General features: G+C 39.6%; 1 protein-coding gene across 4 annotated transcripts in view; it reads left to right on the top strand.

The window, feature by feature from the left end:
• VGLL4 (vestigial like family member 4) overlaps nt 1-24,487 on the top strand; it is a 91,018-nt gene that overhangs the window by 29,126 nt on the left and 37,405 nt on the right. The window contains exon 1 of one of the 4 annotated variants that reach the window (XM_050904585.1): nt 15,721-16,187. The exons of 2 other annotated variants lie outside the window; for them this stretch is intronic. In XM_050904585.1, coding sequence (XP_050760542.1) covers nt 16,106-16,187 — 82 coding nt within the window. In that variant the 5' untranslated portion in view covers nt 15,721-16,105. Of the gene's footprint in view, nt 1-15,720; nt 16,188-16,926; nt 16,965-24,487 lie in introns of those variants that run through there. One more of the 4 variants, XM_050904587.1, reaches the window with a different exon arrangement.

The raw sequence follows: 24,487 nt of genomic DNA, 5'->3' as shown, positions 1-24,487 counted from the left end.
TCAGTTCCAGTGCCATGGGTTTAAGTTGTTAGTTATTCATCCACGTATCTTGTGATTTGCATTTCATGTGATTGCAAGTGTGGACAGGAGTGTGTGATATCACTGCAGAGCAGAAGGGTTTAACCACTTTCTCCAGCTGTAGAGGAGTGCTCTCGCCCTGCCCTAGAGCTGGTTTGGTAAGTGCACGCTGTCAATTCATTTTGGCAGAGCAACATACAAGCGAAGGAAAACGTGTTGGGAGTTGAAGCTGGGGCTGGTTACGCAGCTCAGCAGAGGACAGCTGGAACACAGTTTGTCTTTGTGTAGAGATCTCTTCCTTGGATTGCTTTTTTTCTCTAGATACAGCTTCGCCACTGAGATGTTTAAATCCACAACCAAAATGACTAGCAGAGGAAGGACTCAGAGATAAAACGCTGGGAAGTGGAGACCGTTTACTGGTTTTGTTACATTTCTCTTTTAATTGCACATAGTTGTCATTGTACTTTGTAGGCTACAACGTGCATAGACATCACAGGGTTTTATTACTTAGTGTGACAAATGCATTCTGAGTTACAGGAGATGCGGTGAATTGTTTCACTAATCCTCTTCCACTGTAGCCTGTAGGATTAATTTTGGTGGCAATATTTGCTTTGCTTTCTTTGATACATGATCTTACCATTGTTTCATGGAGGATTTGATTTATGCATATGTAGATTGAAAATTGGAAAACAATAATAATTTGAATTTTTCTTGTTTTAAACAGTTTTAATATTTCTTGTTCTTACTCCACTGAGTAGCACTGTCGAAAGTGTATTTTAAAATGCTTTTGAGAGCATGGAATGATTCAGTAGATTATCTACTTGAATAAAGTGTGTGATAAATAAAATCAAGCATTTCCAAAAAAAGGAAAATAGGTCATCGGCTCTCTTTAAGCTGTATATTGCTAAGATTTTATTTATTTGTTTATTTTTAATTAAGCCAATAGCATGCATGGGGAAAGGTATTTCACATCAGCCCTGTTTTAGTAAACTGAGGACACGATGGTACAGAGAAAAATGAGCCTGTTTTTTAGAAGTCATTATAGATGGACACGTGTACATATACATGTATGTACATATCCTGTAACTTCATTCAGAATGAGTTACCTATTTCCAAAAATAAGTTAAGATAGAAAATAATAGGAAAAAAGAGGAATTATTTTCTCCATATTTAAAAAACCCATTAATTCTGGTGACCTTCTGTTCTGGAGGAGGGATTTGAAGTCTGACCTTTGTGTATTTTTCTACTGCCCGTGTAAAAACCTGTTCAAGTTAACAAGAAACTCAGAGGTGTTAGCACCTACATTTTGAACGTTTCTGCCTACACTGAACGTACCGCTTCTTGAGGTGAGCGGAGCAGTCTGGGCTGCAGCGTGCAAGGCAGAGCGAGAGCGGCAGCATGAATCCTGGCCCAGGCCCTGGCAGTGCAGGCGAAGGAGCTGCCTGGCTTGGATGCCTCCAGCGCTGAACTCCTCAGGTGTGAGAGCAGAGGCAGTGAGAGGGGAGAGCGGACCGAGGTGAGGTGTCTTGAGCGGAGGGCGTGCTTTGGAAGGCAGGAAGGGATGCTGGCAGGAGAATATGGGAATTGGGACTGGTTGGGCAAGAGTTTGGGACAAGTAGGTACTAGTAAAAGAGCACTGGAAGTGAACATGGGAGTCTGAGGCTCAGCTAATCGGGCTAGCTGCCGGAGGGGAGTGAGCCTGGCCGCAGGGGTCAGAGCGCAGGCAGAGAGGGCGATATGACGAGTTGCAAAGGGGACAAGACAGAAGGGGCTGGTAAGCGTTTTGCCTGTTTGGCGGATGTAAGCAGTTCAGCCTCGCTGTTAATTCTTGTGGGGACTAGTTTTGTGGAGTAGTGGGGATAGTGCTGGGGGTGGTTCTTCTCTTTTTAACTTGGCCTGTTAGGAAAATCATATATACTGAAATACTGTGGTTGCAGTTCTGGAATTTTGAAGATGGCGATTAAATTCAGCTTCTATGTTAAAAATGCATAGTATAGAGCACTCGTTATCATAAGCTATTTTTTACATAAGGCCTTAGTCTTGTTTGCTGAGAGCTACAGTGCCTACTGAAAGAAGTATTTGGTATTTGGGTGGTTTTTTCCGCATTGCTTAGTGTGGGGCCTAAACTTCATTTTCTGCCCCCTATTCAAACAAAGCTGAACAGGCAGGATTATTCAATTCCTTGTAGATTTTTGTATGGCACTTATCACTGTACTGCCACAAAGCTTCATAAGCCTTTAATTAATCTTTACGACACCTCTTTGATATGATTGAATCCAATCATTATTCAGGACCAGAGCCAGTAAATCTTTCTTTACACGAAATGAGGTGAGGTCCTGTGGGAATATAGCCTGCAAGGTAATCAGACGTGATTATGCAGTACAACTGTGTAAGGGTGGCCAATCAGGGTTACCCCAAAAAATCCTTTTCCTGGCATTGCTTAACTTGCGAGTGTTTGATTTTTACAATCGTTGTCATACTCTTTAAACATTTTTGTATGTTAAAAATCACATGTAACGTTATTTATCCTGAAAACAGCTTCCTAAGACATGTAATGGAAAGAGTAGAACATCTCCAGCTCAGGATTTTTGGCTTTTTGATTTGTTATGTTTTGTAACCTTTTTGCTACTTCTTCTTTTAAAACAAAACCAAAGAAAACCAGCTCAGCTAAGAATACTAGCAAAACCAGACTTCATTCTGGTATGTGCGTGTGCATTTCAGTGCCATGTAGTTCATAGAGCAGTTTAGTCAGGGTTGCTCACACATGTTGGAGTCTTGTTTCTAGACTGATTACCAAGACTGACATAAACTCAGTTATGCTGAATATTAAGGTTGTAAACTGAGAACCTTTGATTTTGAGGATAGAGTGTCATACTTTCGTGCATGGTTTAAATGCTTGTTGGTGCATGTTGCGTCTATTTGTCTCTTCATTTATCATCTTTTCAACAAATCAGCAATTCAGACCAATGATATGACTCCTTATTTAATTGTCCTGACCCAGCCTAAGCAATCATTTTCATATGACAGTTCAATTTCTCTAACTTCTGGAAACAGCAAGCCCAGAATTTTTGGCAATAATGTGACTTCTGTAATCAGGCTTTTGCCCTACCATTGCCTTCCAAAAAAATGTACTTGTGAATGACTGAAAATGTAGTCTATCTTGAAGCCACAGTAACCACGCTTAAATGGGGTTCTCTGTCCTGTCTCATAAGACTCACTTCAAGAAAAGACTCCCGTTCCTCTTCTAAAGGTAAAAATCACTTTTAATGGTTTTCTTGTTATTATTTATGGCTAAGTAAATTACATTCTTGAGTTGGTTGGAGAATTATAATATTGGCAATCTTAAAACAACTGTTGATAAAGAGTATATGTTTTCTTTTTCTAAGAATTGTCTGTAGGCAAATAGTAATATTTGGTACAGTAAATTGCTTTGCATATTGTACTCTTACATATGCTTGCTGTATTGAATGGTGTCATACTAACAGGATGTTTCTGCTGAAATAAGGTCTAGGAAAAGTTTAGCCTTATTGTAAAACTCAGTAATTCTCTACTGCCTTATTTCACAATGGGATCGGATTGTTTTCGTTTCTAACCATCTCCCAAAACGGAATTTGATACAGTAAGTGCGAGCCATAATTTTATGTTGTGAGTGGAAGGCAAAGCTGAAGAGTTAAGTACAATGTCTTTTCTATCCTGCCAAGTTCTATGTCTGTGAAAGGGCAGAGTGCAGTAAATTCTGTGCAGTGGATATCTGGACAATTTAATTCCAGTTCCACACTAGCGTATGGTCATTACCTAAGTCTTAATTCATACATTCATATTCTTAGTTAGATTTTGCTAATAATGTTTGCAATATAGCAGTGTCAGTGATATTAGGATCCTCATTTAGGGTTTGTGTGATGTAATTAGGAAAAAAAAAATTGCTTTTTTTGTTATGGAAATGAATCTTTTTCCAAAAAAGATGCTAACTGCAAATGTCATCTTTGTTGTTTTGGTTTTTTTTTTTAAAGGTGATTTTTCTTAAATTTCTGAATGTAAGCCTGAGATAGATGGATATTCACTTTGTATAAATACCATTAGTAGTAAGATAATATTTTCATTCAAGATGGATACTGTTGTCTCTGTGCAATCTATTCATTGCTTTAAGGAAAATAAGGGGACCACTGGGACCAGCCCTAATCACCATAAACCTTCCAGCATGCTAAGTTTGTATATAGTCTTCTGATTTACAAGCCACGTGTGGAAAATGTGTGGTTAATGTTTTTTGCCTATACAATCATTTCATTGTAAGGCACACTGATGACCCTTGCACCTATAAGATACCCTGCAACGTTAATAAATTTCATGTTCTGTGTCTCTGAAAGAAAGCGTTTGTTTCAGTAATGCATCGTTTTTCATATGTGTTATATGCATAGAAGGAAAAGGAATGATAGCATTCAGGTATTACAAACTTCTCCGGCCAGGTGAGATTTAGTATTATATAATGAATGCTTTGTAGTACGTCCGTCTAAAGTGTTGTCAACCCAGACTGATGACCCGTATTACGTCAATTGAGATAGATTTAGGCAGCATTTTAAAAGCAAACGAGATTTATGCAACATCTCATTATATTTTTGTAGGATAGTGAATTCTAGATGTTAGTTTCCACGAGACTAGTGCTTTTGAACCTTACGGTCACAAATGTAGCTTTTTGCAAAGGTGTAAGTGAAGAAAGTTTCTTCTCTGTCAATAACACTGTGCATGCTGGAGTGATGCATTGTATTTTTGTATGCTGTTGACCTAGAGCTGCCTTTTTTTAATTATGATTTTTGTTTCCCCTGCCCTCGAGGTACATGTCCGTGCAGATTTTTGATAAACGTGGTTTATGCCTATATTTTTTTAAATCCCTGAGAGGGTGTCCTGGGCTTATTTCTGCAGGATAAGCTATGTAAAGAGGACAGGTTTGGTTGACCACAGCAAATTACAGGAGTGACCTGCACACCAGCAGCCTAATGGGTGAGAGTTGAGGAGAGTGAATGGAGTAGCAGCAGTAATTATAGCAAGTAACCGTTCGGATTCTCGTATGATATCAAACCCAAAAATGTACATTGTGATACTCTTCAGTCTATTGAGCGAGAAATGTGCGAGGGCTAGATGGGCTTAGACAGTAGGTCTCTGCTTCACTCAGCTCACCTCCTACAGCTGATTTTTTTCTTGCTTGGGAGCTGGGATCTGTCTATAGGGGAATTTTATCTACAATGGAGTCTTTATCAGAAGGAGATGCTGGGACCATTAGGACCCCTTCCTCTTTAGCCACCAGTCCTGTCATAAAATAATGCCTTTTTTACCCTCTTGTCTTGAAGGAGGAGTATGTAGACTTCATTATGTCCAGGATGACTCTGCCTTTTTCCAGCACTTTGGAAAGATGATGGTATATTACCAGGTTAGTAGAAGCAAATGTTGCTTATCTTGAGTCCCAGTTCCTTTAGTTGAGAGGACCTGTAGCTCAGAGAAAAGAAATAAAAGGTCAAGAGGCAAAGGACCAAGACAGAGAGGGATAAGGTGGTATAAAGCTGAAAGCGTGATCTGCCATTTCATTTTTGGGATATCAGTGCCTCATGATTGTGTATCTTTTGGTATTGTGTGTGCTTCGGCCTGTTCTGTTGCTACAGGATTGGTAGCAACCAGAACTAGAGAAGCCTAGCAGCTGCAGCTGGTATAGAGGTGAAAAGTCAGAGTGAATTTTAAGGCCTGGATTATGAAGTATTACACTTTGATTGGGAAGGGCTGGGAAGTTGCGGTGTGAGAGAAGATGGGAGGCTCTGGGGTGATGGGTAAGTTGAGGTTGATGAGAAAAGTAGATGCTTGGTGCAGAAAGAGAGGGATGGAATTTAGGGCAGTTGGAGAACTTGAGTAAGGGCGTTGAGATTGTTAGAAGGAGAGAGAGAAGCTTGTAGATAAGTGAAAGGGGATATTAAGATGGGAAACATTTTAAAAGGCTGAGGAAATGCTGGGGATACTGCAGAATATTTGTCTTTGGGAAGCACTGAAGGTCAGGAATTGAAGGGGTGGTGGATATGAGTCTTGGGAAGAGACCTGACATGTGTCCGTATGTCTGCGCGCCCAAGTCCTTTTATGTCATTAAAAATTAGGTAGTTCTGATCCTTTCCTCTTTACCTCTGTTTTCCCTCCTCAGTAATTGGAGTTAGCCTGTTTGTTCCTGCTGACCCTCAGCTGAGCTGTGGCAGTGTCATCCAGCCAGCTGCCACCAAACAGAACGGACAGCAGTTGAGGAGTTCTTGCTTTTCCCCGAGTGGTGACGTTAACTGTGGTCAGTCTTCTCTCCCTGCCAACCGTTTGCAGAGAAAGGGCAGGAGGGCAGTTATCTTTGAGGACACTGGCTGTCTTTGAACTATGACTGAAACTTGCCCACTATTTCAAAGTTTGGGGTAAGGAGAGTGACAGGAGGTATGGTTGTATAACAAATGTATTCCTTGAAAACTGGATTAAAAACAAGCAAGTGATAAAAAATGACAAAGCTTTGTGCTCTGGCAGTGTTCACTCTGAAATTACTGCAGCATTTGTCTGTGATTCCACGTAGCGTTGAGTAAAATCTGTGGCATGGTCAGCATTCATCAAAGGGAAGTTTTGACTTCTTTATGGTAAATCAAAAGCTAACGTTTGGTTTTAAAATGCCATTTTTAGCATTGTAGTTTGGAAGCCCTATGTTGCTGTTATAGTGTCCATGCTGCATAATGATCTCTTCTATTAAAGACGGTGAGTGATAGTTGTGCCAGCTGTGCAGAGAGGGGAAGAGATATGAAATACATGCAAATATAATTCCCCATACTTTGCTGTTTTGTCAGAAAGCTGGAAGTTAATAACAAATAATTAAAACTTTTGGGGTTTTTTTGTTTGTGTCTTCTGTTTAATGTAAAATGTGAACAATTTGTTTAAAACTTCTTGTTTCTGTTTTTTGGGGGGGGGAGCAAAAGCACAGTAAGAAAAACTAGCACTGTTTCCATCAAAACTGTTTTTCAATGGAGAATTTTCAGCAATCTCTAGGTTTGATTTTGAGACTAAAAATGGCCTTTCTGGAAGGAAAAACGTCTTACCTTGTGTACCCGTAGGATTGGAAATGATAACTTTGATCCATTGGAAAAAGTAGGGTTTCAGCTTCCTAGTAATGTCACAGCATTCACTGTCAGTACCTGTAAAGGCTTGAGAGCATGAACTTGTGAAGCTGATGTTTGTGTTTTGGAACAGGGAGGGCTGACTACTTTTGAAAGGTTTTCCCTTATAAAGGGGTTGATGGGGGTGTTATTTCTTTACTTGTGAGACCTGTTAAGTTGTACTTACGGACAGCGAGGGCATTCTCTGTAGTAGCTATGGAATTAATACAATTTTTAACATTCCACATGTGTGTTACAGAGTACTACACACATGCACATGTATGTGTGTGTGTATCTATACATCATATACAGTTAAAACATATTCTTTCTTGTATTACTATTTTAAACAATGCAAGGGCAACACTTTGATAGCTGAATGTGGTGGTTCTTTTTTCTTGTTTTCTTCTACTCGATCCTGAGGACAATAGATCCATCAGCACCTCGAGCAAAGGCGCTGTTCTCTGGGTGTCTGGGTTTTTTGTGAGCACTACAATTTGGGATGAGTGTGTGTGTGTTTAGGTTTTGGTTTTTTTTTAGTGTGGTAAAATAATTTATTAAGATCAAATACTTTTTAAATAGTAGAGAACAAGACCCTCAATTGCAAAAGAATAGTCTTAGAACTTGAATGAAATTTCATTTTAATTTAATGAAGTAGTAGGTTGCAAGTTATATAATTGGGTTCGGTAATAGGTACTTATTAACATTTTCATCCTAACATTTAGGATAAGTAATTACTTTAATGTTTAAAAGCCAAAATTAATTTCTTTTGTAACATAAGTTGTAATTGATTTTACTGCATGGTTCTTAGCAAGATAGCATTGGGATTCATGGTTTTATCTAATTTATGAGTTTGTTACCTGTGTTGCCTGTAGTAGTCAGTCTTTGTGCAAGCAAGGTCAACTCCACACACTTAAGTAGATTTACATACGTTGACATCTAAGTTGAATTAGGCCCTGTGAGTGCATCTTATGTCTCGCCAAGCTAGCTATAAAGGGGAAATCTTTTCAAAGACTTTAGCAATCTTAGAGCTCTTTGCTTTATTTCTAAACCCTGTAATTAGTGGTTTCTTGAAACTGGATTTGCTTCTTCCCAAAGCTGAGGGATATGCACAGTAATTTTGAAATCTAGCCTCTAAACATAGTCTGGCTCCTAACTTTTCTGAGTAAGAAGTGTTTTAGATGCCTGAGCATCAAGCTGACTTAGAATTGGCTTTTCTTTAATACACTCTTTTTATTTTTTCTTTTTTTTTTTTTTCCCTTCTCATTTCTCACATTGGAAAAATATAACGTATTTTCTTTGCCCTGTTGACACAATATTAGGGCATGGCGAAGTTAACACTTCACTGTTTGCATCTGGAGGCTCTGATGGTGTTCGAGGCTCTTTGTAGTTCAAGATAAATTATGTTTGTGATTATCATCAACCCTTCAGAAATTTAAATTAGTATGCAAATAACAGGAAAGATTATCAAGATTTTAATTAACAAGTAACAATTTTTCAACCTAGATAAACTAGATTTATCTGTTATGTATTCTAGCTGCATTTTTGAAGTGTTCTCAGCCCAGCTTAAGAGAATAAAAAGAGAGAAACACCAGCAAATTGTGAATTGCAAAGTACTATTGAGAAATGAAAAATATTCTTGGTAAACCTGATCTTCCTAGCCTGCTGTTCAGTTTGAGTAAGCAGTCAAAGAATGAGGTCAAGATAAATCAGGTGCTGTTGAACACTTTTCTCATTTGTATTTCACCTCATAGAACTTGGAAGTGATCACCTGGTTCATTGCCTCCACTGCCCTGCAGTCTTTGGCAATTGTGAAATAGTTATTTAGTTTTAGAAAGATCAGCAGAATGTGTACTCTGCATGCTCCTGCTCACCATTCATTAAAAAGCTTTTAAAAACACTTCAAGCTTTGAAACAACCAGGAGTTACAGCTTTTGTGGCACAGTAAGAGAACAGAAGGTAATCAAAGGCGTAGCTGAGTTCTGGGTCAGCATGATCCAACTGATGGAAGCAAAGTGGGCTGCTTCCTAAATTGCCAGCTGCTTCTTTCTGGAGACAAGAAGTACCTGCCAGAGCAGCAGCTGCTGCCAGGGGCATCAAACACTGCCTTCTGTGCCCATTTTCTATTTTGACCCAGAGAGCTAAATGTGGCTATTGCCAAAAAAACCCCAACAAACCACCAAAACCAAGTGAGAGTTGCAGTGAAGGCTTGTCTGTGCCCTGCCTTTGTCCCTGTCTTTTCTGTGCTCTTACCCTTTCCTCACGTCCTTCGTGAAAGTGGTCTACGGTACAATAAAAGGGTGCATTTAGTTTGGAGTAGGAGACAGATAGCTTTCTGGAGATGATGGAGGGAAAACTGGAAAACAGGGGGAGAGGGTTCTTGCTGGTGAGGGCAGGCTTTAATTAACCAAAAGCTTTTTGAGTTGTTAAATGTCTTAGAGTTTTTTGATCTGATATGAAATGGCCGGTTCTAAATCGCTAAATATTTACAAATAAGTGATCTGAATTTTTTTATTTACATTCACAGTGATATGCTTGTTAAAATCTCTGTCTTCAAAAATTGAGTAATACAGAATAAGAACTGCAGTGCAGCGAAACATTTTTTAAAAAATTAAAAAAAAAAAAAAATCCAACTATCAGTCCAGACAAGCCATTACCATCCATTCCTGGGTCCTAGAAGAGCTTGCAACTCTAGACGTTCTTGTGCATCACTATATTTTTGGTTTCCCTGGCAGTTCTATTCCTGTAAGGCCAGTAGGGAACTGAAACCAGGATGCCTGCTGGTTTGGTCCTTCAGGGAATAGACAGCTTCATAACTTGAGTTACCTAGCAGTTTATGATTGCAGACGCAGTCAAGTACACATGCGCACTCATAAACAGATTTCCTTACTAGATATTACTATGTTTGTTTTTTAAGCAGCATTGCATAAGTTAGGGTATGACAAGAATGAAACAGAATATATAAATTATTTTGCTACAACTTAATATTGGGCATAAGTCTAATATTTCAATCTCAAGGAACTCTACTGATAATAACAAAAACCTCTTTTGTGTTCTATAATGTCTGGCATATTGTTGAAACCTTTAGCTAATAAAGGACAGGTGAAAACAAGAAGGCATGCACTAGCTTTAGTTCAGAGGTGTTCTACCTGGTGGGGCTTTTTTTTTTAAGGCTGTGAAAGGGAGAAGGTAGTTTGATGTGATTAAAATCTATTTGCAATGTACCTTTATGTTTCAAAAAAAAAAAAGTGATCTGGAAGAATGTGTGTTTTGATATCTTCTGTTCACTGGTGCAATTGTCATTACTTAATGCCTCGTAAGAAATATGTAAAGTTGGTACGTTTTGTGGTATCTGACTCGCTGAGTGAAGAGTTTAGTTATGTATTGTTCTGTGTGGATCTCAGAGGTACAGCTGTTGAGATAACTGCTTGCAAGAAACTTTAAACGTAATTTTCCATATGTGTCTGAACTTCCTGCATGTTTAATACATTTTAACTGTATTTCCTTATCATACCTGAATGTATTTAAAAGCCAACACCCCATCTTGCTTAAATGAGAATTTTTGTTTACTTTTTTCTGTGAAATGTATTCTAACTGAAATAATAAAAATCCAGGTGATAAGTGCAGCAACTCTGCAGTTGAGTGTATGGAAAAGGAAAAGCAGTATTTTTCCTTCAGGCACATCGCCACCTAGCAACTGTTAACTAAAATGTGCTCATTTTTTAGTTCAAGAAAAAAGGTAAAACCTGTATCTAAGTACTCTTGCTTTATTCCTCCACCACCTTCTTGGAGTGTATTGAGGTATCAGCTGATAGGTGGTATATCTTAAATGCCTGTCTGACCTCAGGAGCCGCAACAGATATTTTTGTCCATTCAAATATGGAATTATACTGAGCAATATTGTATGGTGTTTTACATCAGAGTGTGTCTCACCTCTATAAAGACTGTATTTTTTTTTCTCAGTTGCAAAATTGGTCACTGTAGAAATAGTTGCTTTTTGCTGATGCTCATCAAGGGTGAAATTTCAGTTGTGTCCAAGTGAATGGCTTGCACATTGTTCTTCTACGGTGTTGATTGTCGGCCAGTGTCATGCATTTTCCCACTGAAAGGTGTTGTGTGGCATGGAGCTTAGACCAAGCTAGTAAAACTGCCCAAAACCATTTTCTCAGGCTCTTCAGTGCTAGTGCCTGAGGCAGCGGCAAGCAGGGGAGAAAAGAGGCGAGGGGAGGGGAGGACGGTGGTGGAGAGGCAGAGGACTGGCAGGGTTGAGGACAGCAGAGAGAAGGCAGAAAGGAGTGCTGAATGGTAGCTTGCTTGAAAACGTTTGTTCTAAAGCAGCTCAATATATGCTTAAGTGCTGTAAAAACCATATAAGCTCTTACTGTCAAATCTGGTATTATGGACTTGATATATTAAGGAATTGCTGTTTTTTCCTACAAAAATTCAGGTAAACAACTAATACACAATTGTAAGGATTTATTTTTATATTAGGTCCTATTACTGCTCAAATAAGCCAGGACTATATATTTTTATAGTGGAAAAGTTTTACCAGCATTTAGGAACCAGTGACACAATAATGTACTACATTCATAACATGCACTGTAACTCTTTGAAAAGGTAAGTTTCTCAAGCTTTTTTTTAATCTGAAAAATGCTCTGTTCTTCTCATCAGCCATTGGTACATCTGCATCAGTGCTTTAGTTGGGGCAGATGTTTGCTTTCAAAGTTAATCTCCTGATTGCCCTTCTTTGGTCTGCATCACAGAGTGGTCTCAGCCGTAAACTAGATTCTGTTCAGACGCAAAGAAGCTGAAAGAAGTGCAGCAGGAGTGCCCCTTATGGGCTCCAGCTGCCAAGGGACGTTGGTCCGTCTGACCAGACATAAGTTCAGAGAAAACATGGAATGTAGATGGTTGAGGCCACTGCACCAGTTGCTTCATGCTACTTCCGTAAGCATACCACTGTATTCTCCAAGAGGGAGAGTTTTGATATTTTCTTATTGTGAGAATTGTAGAAGAGCAGCACAGAAATCTTGTCAAACTCCACCCTAATGCAGGGACTAGCTATCAAAATACGTATTTAGCCTCCTGGTTTTGACAATGGTGATTTACCTACTCATTAGAACTACCCTTTTTTTTTTTTTTCTCGTTTGATTTCCTTGCCTCAGAATACTTCTGTGATAAGACATTCTTGTGTGAAGACTGAATTTGCTTTCCATATTAAAGTGAATCAGAAGATCACTAAATGGTTAAATTATCTCATCTGCTATGTGGGATAATTAGAATAAAATCTAATGTACTTTGATATGAAGTCACAGAAAGACACATACGGATTTTCAGTTACCTCTAGGGGATGCTGTTGTGTTAAAAGTTCCAGTGTTTTAAATACCCATTACCTGTATATATAAAATGTTTATCTGCCTTACAGAAGAAAAGTGTGTGCAATCTTATAGGAAGTACTCTAGCTAATATGAAGCAGAGATACTACAGCACATAATTGTGTTTGCAGCTATCAATATGTAGAAGAACAGAATGAACTAACAAAGATCCTGGGGTGATGTTAATAGCTTGTTTTTCTATGTATGTTGCATCTAACCCGCTGATGCATTGATTATTGATTTCAGTTCGGTGGAAGGTATCTCAAACTGGTGAAGTGTTTGATGAACAGCAGTGTGAATCAAGTGGTTGGGAATTCTTTGCTGTCAGGAACAGAGTACTTTACAGTGACCCTGTCAGTATTTAAGGTTAATGTCTGCTGGACTTGAATTTGTTGAGCTGTTAAGTTTTCTTTCAAAGAAAGGTCTCCTATGAATAGATTTTGGGTTTAGAATGCTTGAGATACATTTACATTGATAATTTTTCCCCCTGTTCTTTCACTAGGCGTTGCCTTTCAGTACAGGTATTTTAATTTAGAAATTCATAAAGCTCCCAGTGTTTGGTACCAGTTTATTATTATTTAATGTGAAGCATCTTAAGTTGTTCATTATGCAACATTTGACAAGTGTTAATCGTAGTGTGTACTGTACTGCTGAAAGCCATTCACATAATAAAGTGATCATTACTGGCTAAAAACCTGTAGACCAGTGACTACTGGTCTAATAAAGAAGACTTAACTTCTTTATTAGCGTCTGGACAGCACTACTGAGCAGTCAGTGATTTGTAGACAATACCCAACCTTGCTTTTCCAAACAACTTAAAGAAATACGTATCTTTGAATATAGAGGGGAATTTATATCGGACTTTGAACTATAATGCCCTTGTGTAGCTAACGCACTATGTGCAAACCCTGTCTTGTAGACCACTGCTCTAAAGTAGTTTAGAATACTGCTTTCTTTTCTTCCTCATCACCTGCACTTCCAGCAAAAATTTAAGTATTTTAAACTGGAAAAATTAAATACTTATCTCTTCTTATCTTTCCGAAGCATCCATAAAATGTGTTGTATTAATGTAAACAGGGATGCTCTCTATATTAAAAACTGTACATATCAGAAATATTTTCCCCAGAAGCTTTGGCATACTTACATAAGAAACTCGCATTTCATGCTGAAGAAACGTGCTTCTCTCCTGTTACGTTGTAGGTATGGATTTTTATCGCAGTTTATATCTTAAAGGGCTAAGACTTCTCTTGATGCCTTTATTAAATGGCTTGTTTAATCTGAAGCATTGGTATAGAATATCTTTGAATTTGAGTATGCACAACATGATCTGCTATGTAAAACTTCTAGTCCCCCGCTTAAAAATCATAATGTTCTTCTCTTTATTAAAAACATTTCTGTTTCTAGAAAATACCACACACTACTTGGATCTGGAGATGTGTGGTTGCAACTTTTGTGGTAACAGATCCCGTGAGGCAAAAAACCAACTGCAACCTTTTTATTAGGTACCATCCAAGAAATGTACTGTTACCTCAGCGTTAAGTACCCATAAGTTTTTACACCATGTTAAAGTCTTAAAGATTAATAGCACTTCCAATTAGGAGAGTGCCCTTGTTGCATATAAATAATCGATAAAAGGCTTCTTGACCTTCATTTTCCCGGCAATGCAGAATTCCTTTCAGGTAATTTGTTTCCTGCTGTATTGAATTCAGCACTGTTAGTGGACATTCTCCTTCAATTGAAGCACATAGGTAGATAACGCACAGGACTACTTTTTGTATCTGAAGTGAGGAGAAACCTTATTTGGGTTCTAGGGAATCCTCCTTGGAGATAAATTTCTTATTCCTATTTATCAGTAGTAAATTTAACTAAATTACGTAGTCTCACAGAAATATCCGGAGCATTCAAGCAGTACTTTTCAAAATGCCTTGACAAAATGTCACTCCGTGAGTTGCCTCTGTAATGTAATACCACCTTCTTCTCTAACAGAGGGGAGAAATTCTCAAGGTGGAAATGAAAGTTTGTTACTGGTTCTCACTGTCTGTCTGCTCTTGTGTGTACCATTAAAATTCTCCATCCCAGAAAGGCAGGGATGAGTTATGTTCCAAGCCAAAGAGGGCAGAGGGAGGCAGAGGGAAGATTAGGACTCCATTAGCTTTTTTTGTTTGTCTTAGACCAAACTTCCCCAGTGTTTATTTCTCTTTTTCTGTCAAATCAGACTTCAGGTGCTGATCTGCTGCAGGAAATGCAAACTGATGCCCATTAGGTTAGCACATGCTTACACCTGTACAGATGTTCTGCCCTCTTATGTTGAGTTGTACACATCTGTATAAGCAGGTAGAGTCTTCATGATCAAGGTTCGGGCTGCAGAAGGGCAGACTACATCCTGAGATGAGAGCAACTGCTGTAAAAATCTCCCATCATTTGTGTCATCTAAACGGGAGCTTTAACAGCTCTTAAAAATCCAGAAAGCAGAATGTTGAACTGCTGATATCCTTTAAAAAATCAAATGTAAGAGTGTACTGATTGAATTGTAGCCATGTGTGTGAGTACACAGTACCTGTCTGTATGCATATGGGTATACCCACTGTACCTCATTTCTTCAATTTTAATTGTCTTTATCATACCAGAGCTGCTGTTCCATTACTGTAAAATAGCATTATTTTTCACTGCAACAGTATTGGGATATGTCTGAGGCCATGCTAGGGAATTAAGTAAACGTTTAAGAGAAAGAATTAATTTTAAACAGATGGATTTAGCTCAGTTTTCCTGCTCAGCAGCCCGACCAAAAAGTTGCTCTCGGGTCGGCTCCTGCCCCGTGTCCGGAGGGGGCCCCTCTGCTCCCCGGGCTGGCCCTGCTTCCCTCCTCCTCCTCCTCCTCCTCCTCCTGGGCAGTGGCAGCACTGCTTCCTGTCAAGAGCGGCTCTGACATGGCCCCTGCTGCCCAGGCCCCGGCTGCACAGGCTCCCCACCGCCGCCTCCTCTTTCTTTCAAACACTTGGTGCATTTAGAGGCTGATCTTGTGCAGAAAATATCCCTGACATTTGAGGAGCTCCAGGGATTCACTGAGCATGCTCAGTCCTCCCCGCCTGATAGCGAGAGGAAGCTGGTTTACATACGAGTCATACCAAGCATAGCCTGCATGTCAGTGCAGTTAACTTGCAGCGGGCTGTGAGCAGAACGAGTGTGTCTTTGTCCTAGGAAATTTCCCTTGTTTCTGTTTTCTTTCTTTTTTCCCTCCGTGGTTTTGGTTGGTTTTTTGTTTGTTTGTTTGTTTTGGTCGGTTTTTTTTTTTAATTGGAAAAAGACTTGAAAAGTTTTTAGACAGTCTCCTTTGTATTGAAGGACACAGTATACTTTAGTTTTCCGAAGTTTGGAAGGGAGAGTGTGTGTGTTTTAATCCCTCCAACTTTCCTTTAATATACTTTGTTTTGATTAGCTGAAGGCTGGGCCTTGTGCTAGTGAAGTTTGGGAAGCCGGGAGCGTGCTCGGCACCATTTGCCTGGCCTCCTCCTCCCTGAACCTGGGCGAACGCAAACAAGCTGGTCTGTTTTGCTAGCCCGATAAATGCTATTTATGAAGATGGACCTGTTGAACTACCAATACTTGGACAAGATGAACAACAATATTGGCATTCTGTGCTACGAAGGTAATGCTTTCATTTCACGAAGCGCCTTTTGTCGGGTGTGTTTTCTGTTGTTCGTAAGCGTGAATTTTTCCTCTTGGAAGGAAGTCGGTGCTGTTGGTTGTGAGATGCCTCGCAGTCTGTGCTGTTAAAGCTTTGTTTAAGGGAAGGAGTTTTCTTCTTTTCGTTTAATTTTTCCGTTCTTTTTTTTTTTTACAGAGAGTATTTTTAGCGTTGATTTTATTTCTTCTGAAAGGTAACCTTAGTCAGGTCGGTGTAAAGGAGCACGCCGCTCTTGCGGCCGGCGGAGTCTTTGTTCCTGCTTTCTGCGGCTGCAGAAGCAGCCGTGTGTGGGACGGGTGTGAGAGTTAACGCGCGCTCCCCCGCGTCGCGCGGCCCGGCCGTTGGGCACCGCCGCTTCCCGGCGCGAGAGGCGGCCGCGGACAATGCGGCTCGCGCGCTTTCCCGCGCGGCGGCCGGGCCGCGGGGCTGGCGGGGGCGCCGGCGGCGGCCCGGGGCGGCCCGTTGTTGGGCTGCTCCTGCTCCTGCTCCTGCTCCTGCTCCTGCTCCTGCCCCGCCCGGCCCGGGCGCCCCCCGCCGCCGCCCCCCGCACCCCTCCGGCCCGGCGGCCGCCCCGCGGCGCCGCTCCCCCCGGCGAGAACGGCACCGCCGGTTGGGAAGCGTGGTGGTTCTCCTCTCTGCTGGGCTCCGAGCTTCGCCTCTGTCGTCTTCAGCTGATGTAGGCTGGCGTCTGCTCTCCGTATTGTAAGCGTTAACAGTCCTCTGTGGAAGTTGCCTGAGGTAATAGGGTAAAATCAGTTTCTTAATCTCGTGGAGTTTTATCTACGTGCAGTTTGAAGAAGCGGTTATGGCTTGGCCTTTCTGGAAAGAAAGGCACCACTGAGCTAATTCAGCTTGGCAGTGGAACTGTTTTTGCTGTAGCCACACACAGGCACTGCAGAAATCTTTCTTCTGATTCAGCAGGAACTTTTTCCATGTTCATTTGGAAAATAAGCTTGCTGTAGTTGTCAGGGAAGAAATAATGAGGAGTATACATGGGGCTAGGAGCTATCTGTTCATACTCTTCAGAAAAAGACCAGGCCAGAAGACAGGGAGCTGAACCTCCCCTTGGAAAATACCATCTTTTCTATCATTAAACTAGCATGGCCACATTTCCTTCCTTCGGGAAGTGGAGGGGCTCCCTGTAAAACTGTTAATATCTCTGTTTCATTTTTTTTTCTTCTTTTCTTTTTCTTTTCTGCACAGATATGTATGTATTTGCTTGAATAAAGCTCTTTTACAGAAGATTGAGCTTGCCCATCAGTACTGAATAATATAGAGCTGGGATTCAACAGAGTTGAATTTTCGAGCTCTTTTTATCCCGTGCTTTCTTCATTACAGCAAGAAAATTAGTTTGGGGGGAAAAAAAAAAAAGGAAAAACAGCTTGCAGGATCCTTTAACTTTTTCATGGCTCTCTGTAGCAACCAGTGCTTTCTTTGGAAGCGATTGACAACTTCTGATGAAGACCATGAGGTTTTGCATAAAATTCTACTTACGTGGTACATGTTCCTGAGTGTTTTGTTGAATAAGGCAGAAAAACTGTAGTTTTGGCTCATTAGTTCAATTCATTATAATTATGCCTAATATTTATGGAAGATTCTTTCCAGCGCCTTTTCTCCCCACCCTCTTCTCCAATAATTGTTACTTAACCAGATCTTAGCTTAATAGTTCAAAAGCAAAAGAACAGCTTAAGGAATACACTCTACTGTAGCAGTCTTTGTTTAGTTTAAACATCTGTTGCTCTTTTCCTTATTCTGGAAGTTAACATTTTTAACACTAAAATAAACACACACAAAATGAAGAAAAGCAAAACTTCAGTGGTGTTTATAGTGAGGTGTTTATATCCCAGTGGTTTAAAAAGTATAAACACTGGCAACATCTGCACTGAACTCGAAGGGTGTTTCAGAGATGCCTACAGATCTTCCATGCCTCTGCCATAGTATTTATTTTATAAGTGAGTTGTGTCAGCAGTGATGGATCTTGTCTTTTCAAAGACACTGCTGTGGCAGTAACTACATTGACAACAAAGTGCCCTTTCAAACTCAATTAATGAGGATTTATTGGAGGTCATACTTGAACTACTTATAAATAGATGCCTTCCTGAAAAGTACTTTTGCAGATGTAGGATAAGATACAAATACACGGTATGATGTGAAAATAGGTTTGAAATTTCAGAGGAAAGAATTATGGACCTATAGGCCACAGGAAATAAATGAGGTGGGTTCCTTATTCCTTTAGATTCTCTGTTGAAACACTTGCTTTTGGTTATTGAGATAATTGGTATGCTGGTGAAATGTGTCATTATCATTTTATGAGGTTTACTAGCACTTTTAATCTTTCACCTGTGGCACAAGCCACTGGAACTGTGTGCCATTGATTTGTAGCTGCAGCTTATGGATAAGAGATGTATTGGTACATAAGAAATAGGAAAAGTTCTTCCATCACGCGCATTTGGTAGCCCTTTAGTTCAACATGGAGTAGAAGAATGTAATTTGCATCCCAAGACAAGTCCTGCTTTTTCTTGCCCAGCAAGAGTTAGAGATAGCAATTTGTTATCTGTAAGCTTCAGGCTAGTGAGTTAATGCCAGCACTTGGTTAGTCTTCCTTGACTGGTAGGTGCAAGAAACCTCAGCTATGTCTTAATATCATTCTGTTCCTCAGTAGTGTCATTCATGATCATGCTCCAGTGAGTACGGGAACATTTATTGAGAGAGTGCTGTTTAGTTCATAAAACGTATTTCTGATTTTGGCTTACTCTGTGGAGGTCTGGGGGAAGGGAGTGGAATGGTGACTAATATAGATGGGATCTGCTTTATGGACAGAAAAGTGTCCTTTTGTTGAGGTTGGGGGGGGAAATGGGAGATCTAGAAGTTCTCCCATTAACTGTTAAGAAGTAATGGTGTGTTGCAGATTTGGCTGACCGCTCTGTGGTATGGAACCTTAACTGAAGTTGCCTGTTTTCTCAAACAGAAGAATTTTTTAATTTCCCCCCCCGCCCCGTGAGGTTGGTCTAACACTGGCACAGGTTGCCCAGAGAGCTTGTGGAGTCTCCATCTTCGGAGATACTCAAAACCCGACTGGACGCGGCCCTGAGAAACCTGCCCTAGTTGAGCCTGTTTTGGAGCAGGAGGTTTGGACTAGATGATCTCCAGAGGTGCCTTCTAGCCTCAACACTTCTGTGATTCTGTAATATGAAGGAAAGTTCTGCACACTCATATAATTAAGACAGCCACAGCCAGCAAAAGGATTATACCCAGAGATGAGGTGAGAGGGTTTTTGAAAGGAGGTCCATAACTTTGAACCACAGAATAAAGCCATTTCCTTTCCGCAGGGTTGTGTTTAATGCTGATAATTTGTGTCCTTTTGAGTGTTTTCTTAATATTATTACTAGCTTTGAGCTCCTCGTGATGCCCCATGGTAATCTCAACTCTGATGCTTTTGGAGGAAAATCTTAATTTTAACAACATGGCAGTTTTTTGAACAAGTTGCATAAAAAAAGAACATTTGAGTTTTGTCTCCCTCTCCGGTGAAAGAACATTTTTAAATCATTCAAATGAGAAAGTTTGGTCTTCGCCAGTAGGAAAGTGACAGTTATATTAGCAATGATCAACCATTTCAAGCAATTTATTGTAATATATTTGGTGCAATAAGCAAGAAAAGAAGAAATAATTAGAGAATTGTTGACTCAGCATCTGGATGCTGATTTTTTAGCATGAATACATCTGATACCCTGCTACTAAACATTTGCTGCCAGTTATCAACAATGGCCAGTTTAATGAGTAGTGCTTTCATATCATTGTTTTCTTCCTAATGAGCTCAGAGACATCAGAAAACTCTTGGGAGACTGTTGTCCTCGCTGAGGTGCAAAGGCCATGAAGCAGAACCATTCTGTACCAGTCTGGCATTCCCAGTGCTTCGTATCAAATGACAAGCACTTGATCCGGGCGTGTATTCAGAGGTAGAACATCTGCATCTTGTTTTGCAATGGAAACTCACTTAACTTTAGCTGAATAGTCTTTCTCTGAGAGCCTTGTGTGTGAGGTAATGGCAGGAGGGCTCAGAGTTAAACAAAACAAATCACAGGTGATCCTGCTCTTTGACTAGTGCAGGGGCAGCCTAGCAAGTTTTGGCTCCTTGTTTCCAATAGAATATATATGAGAAGGTGCAGTCTCCAAGTAGAAGATTTGTTTCATTTTGTTGTTTATCTGAGGGAGCGTACAGATGGCGGTGGGTTGGAAGGCAGATTTCTGCCTTCCTTCCTCTCTCTCCCATTTTCAAATGCTTTGTGTTATTACTACATTCTCAAGGCTTGAACTGCTGTGCTGGGAAAGGTATAAAGAAATGCAATAAGATGCTAAGAAATCCCCCAGGCATGTTATGAGACTTGGAGCACTCAAAATAGTTATACAGAGTTCTCTGGACAATCCAGAAGACTGGATTTTTTTAATGAAGAAAATTGGATCCAGATTTATAGAAAAACACCCCTTTTTGGTTTCAGGACAGCTTACATTAGTTAGTGGCTTATTACATAATTATTTCACTGACTTCCTGTTAACAGTGAAGCGTTAGTTGGCTACAGCACTGAGCTTGCATGGCTATGCATCTTCTTAGAGCACTGCAAGGCATTTTGAATATATGTATATCTTCCCAAAAAGGCCAGTTTAGATGTTTGATACCAAATGAGGAGCCTGAAACAGATTCTGCTAACTTCATTTGCTTTTTAATGAAATGTAACGTGTTTTCTTAAGTTCTAAAGAATAGTTTCCATCAGTTTTCTTTGTTGACCTTGCATTTTACTCTGGGTTTGTAACATCAGTTTCTCCTATTAACTCCGAAGTTAGGTTTAGTTTCTAAATATATAAAATGACTTTAACACTACTATTCTATTAAGAATTAGTGGAATAATAAATGGGATAAAAATCTCCTTCATGGTGAATTAAGTGTTCTTATTTGTAATTCAGTGTAAAATTTCTGTTCAAAGTCATGTAAATTAAGATGCACCTACAGAATGTTCCCCATTTATAGAACATTCTGTGGGTTTTGCTGTTTCGATGTCTTTTATCTTCAGGAAAAACCAAAGAGCTCCAACTTCACAGTTGGGCTTTTCTTACTCATTTCCTCCTAGCATGAAGTTGGGAATATCCTCTTCAGTACTGACATCAAAATTCAGTTTATTTTCCTCATTCATCAAAGGCAAGATAGATTTAGGTCATACTTAAGCTTTTTTTTTTTTTTTCCCCCTGGAGTTCTGTTGTTCTCCTCACCCTTGATGCTAGTTCAGCATTTGTACTGAGAACTCAAACAAGGAAATTAAAAAAACAAATATAATAGTGGATTATCCCACAACTTTCAATAGATAAGATATGCAGCACATTTTTTCTGAGATAAAAGGTAGTGAGGTTTGTAGCAGTAAGTTGAATTCTGTGTTAATGAGCAATTTGCTTAAAGGCTGTAACTTGTTACTCACAAGTCAAATTTGTTACAGTGCCAGGTCTCTTTGGATATAAATCCAGGGATTTTAGGAGACATTGAAAAAGCTTAAATTGCTCCAGAGTTTGAACAATGCACTGTATTGTATGGAGAGCTGTTAGAGAAAAAATAAAACTTAAACAACAGTCTTCATTGTGTGGCATCTAAAATTATGAATGAAAAAGTTCATCCATATGTATTGGTTTTGCCTTTTTTAAATATCTGCTTTGCATGAAAATAGTTGTCTATTAATTTCTTCTTCAGGATTAATACAGATGGGCCTTTATATTTGATTTTGGCTGAATAGACTGCAGAGTTTTAACATGCTGCATGCAGACAGTGTGCCAAGCAATTTAGCAAAGTTGTTTACACTAACAATAATCCAGCAGGACAGAGCCTATAATTTTTCACTGATAATAGTATGAGGTAGTGATGAATACAAGTTTCTGGAGGAGTGTTTACAAAAATGGTATTATACATTTTCAGTGTTAAAGAATCACGAGTGTTTTTGGTTTTAATTTCTTTTTTAAAGCCAGCCAATTTTTTCTTCATCATGCAGTCTATATCATCTCCCTGAAAATTACTTTACACATCAGCATGGAACGATTGCTGGACACACAGAGTCACTGTTCCCTTTCCCTTTCAGTAAAAGCCATGTGCTTTGGAAGATAATTGACTGTGCGGTATAGCGCTGCTAGATGTTGTTGTATAAGCGCTATGCCAAGACTGTGGGTGCAGTAACATACGCACCACGAGTGCCGTGATGAACGGTTTTAATTTCCTGGAGGCAGATTTCCCTCGGTGCTTCATCTAACAGCTTTTTTTAAGAGCAAACTGACATTCTCATGCTTGTCTCTAAAAGTTGATGTAATGGCGCATGTAGCTTGGTGGGTACTGGCACGTGTCTTAGGAGCCTTGGTGGGATGGAAAGAGAGGCCATAGATCATTCAGCACAAGTGCAGTTTTGAACAGGCAGTTGAGCTCTTAATTAGGTTATCTCTGTCAACTTGTAAGCCTCATGTTACAGATGGATGGAGCTAGAAGAGTTTTATTCTTAATATCAGTAGTAGTTTGGCACTGATTCTAAGGTAAGGCAAGCTTGGAGCATTTCAGTTGTTAGGAAAGAGCTCCATACAGCTTTTTCTTGTATAACCTTGGTGAAGTTGAAGTAATGGTGTTCCTGGGACCACCACAGCATTGGTTCTAGCCAAAGAAAAAGTCATCCAGAAACTTCAGTGAGGTGGTGAGTCTTCATCAAAGATCTTTAGATATCTAGTTTTAATAGGAATGTAAGTCCTGAAAATCTCAAGTAAAAAGTAATACGAGTGTGGGGGACAGAAGTGTGAAACAGAGTTTACAATGTTTCCTCTACCTAAGTTTCACGGCACTGTTTGGTATCAGATTTTTTTAAAGTAACACTTTTCTTTTTTTCTTCTCTTTTTAACTTTGTTGTTGCTAGTGTTAAGAACTTGTTAAACATAGTAGTGCATGGTGCAGTCCAGCTTTTCCCTCCAAAAATGTTATGTGACACTTTGTGCCTCATTTTGTCTTTGGAGGAAATGATCATCCACAATGTGGTGTACATGGATGGAGGTAGATAACGTTTGGGATAAAGTGGAATGTTATAGCCGTTGTGGCATAGGAAGAGGAAAGAAAGTGTGCCTTCAGCAGGCAGGTGCCAGCTTAGTTCCTTCACAAAAAATGTGGCTCCTGTCTTTTCATGATATACATTGTTACAAGAGTCTATCTTTGATTATTTTAAGACATGTTCTTTTTCACTCCTCATCATTTTGGAGTGTTCCTTGTCAACTGTGAGAATCAAGCATTGTAGTGTATAACTTTCCTCGTATTCTTCCAAACGTTGCTAGCAGGTTCCAGGAAATATATTTGCTCTCCCAGGAAAAGTTTGGAACCAGTTGTGTTTAAAAAGCAGTAGTTTTTCCTGGAAACCCATTTGACAGGGCAGGCATGGAAACCACTCAGCATTACACCTCCCTGGTTTGCAAGACTTAATATTTATTCCTCAGCATGCAGAAATAGTTTTTTTGCCTTTAAACCTGGGTTGTAGTTAGAAGTAAGAGAGATTTAGTAGAGGAGCCTATCTTTTTTGCCCAGGACAGGAATGGCACTGCTGTACGGGAATATAAGCCAATATTGAAATATTTATTATGTTTTATTTTAACCAAAAATCACAGAACAGCAGATTGGCAATAGCCTTTGTAGTTACCATCTACAAAGTGCCCAGCCCAGCAATCTTTTGCGTAAGCAGAGTGAAAACCAAAGCTGCTAAGTGGATCTTTTGGAATAGCTGCTGTCTTTTTGGGAATGAGTATTTATTTGTTTTACAAATGGCATTAGCGCACTCTGGTTGCACTTTAGAGATGGTATTGTGACTTTCAATTTTGTTATTTAATGGTTAATGTTTAGTATGTCTCACTTCTGAAAGTAAATTCAGGTATTTGTAAAATTAGCAGGTTTTGCCGCTTTCAGAGCAGAACCTTTCAGGAAATTATTGTTTCTTGGCTCCAGATTACTAAATTGGAGTTGTTTTCTCTGTGATGCATTGCTAATTGTAATTAAATGGCCGTATGAAGAAAATCAAAGTTGTCCAGTCAGAAGGAAACTATTTCTATGAATCTAAATTATCTAGGAAGACCAGTAAATGCCACACAAGAGCTAGCCAAGTAAAATAAGACTATTTAGTTGTTCTGTTTATATTCTTTGGAAAGTAATCTATTCTAAAGGAGGAGCTCTACAAAAAGTACTCTTAGCATATAGAAAAAAAAGTTGACAT

The sequence above is a fragment of the Gymnogyps californianus genome, chromosome 13 (genome assembly GCF_018139145.2).
Source record: "Gymnogyps californianus isolate 813 chromosome 13, ASM1813914v2, whole genome shotgun sequence".
Taxonomy (NCBI): Eukaryota; Metazoa; Chordata; class Aves; order Accipitriformes; family Cathartidae; genus Gymnogyps; species Gymnogyps californianus.
The sequence above is the reverse complement of the archived record's forward strand: the minus strand, read 5'-3'. Positions and strand labels throughout refer to the sequence as shown.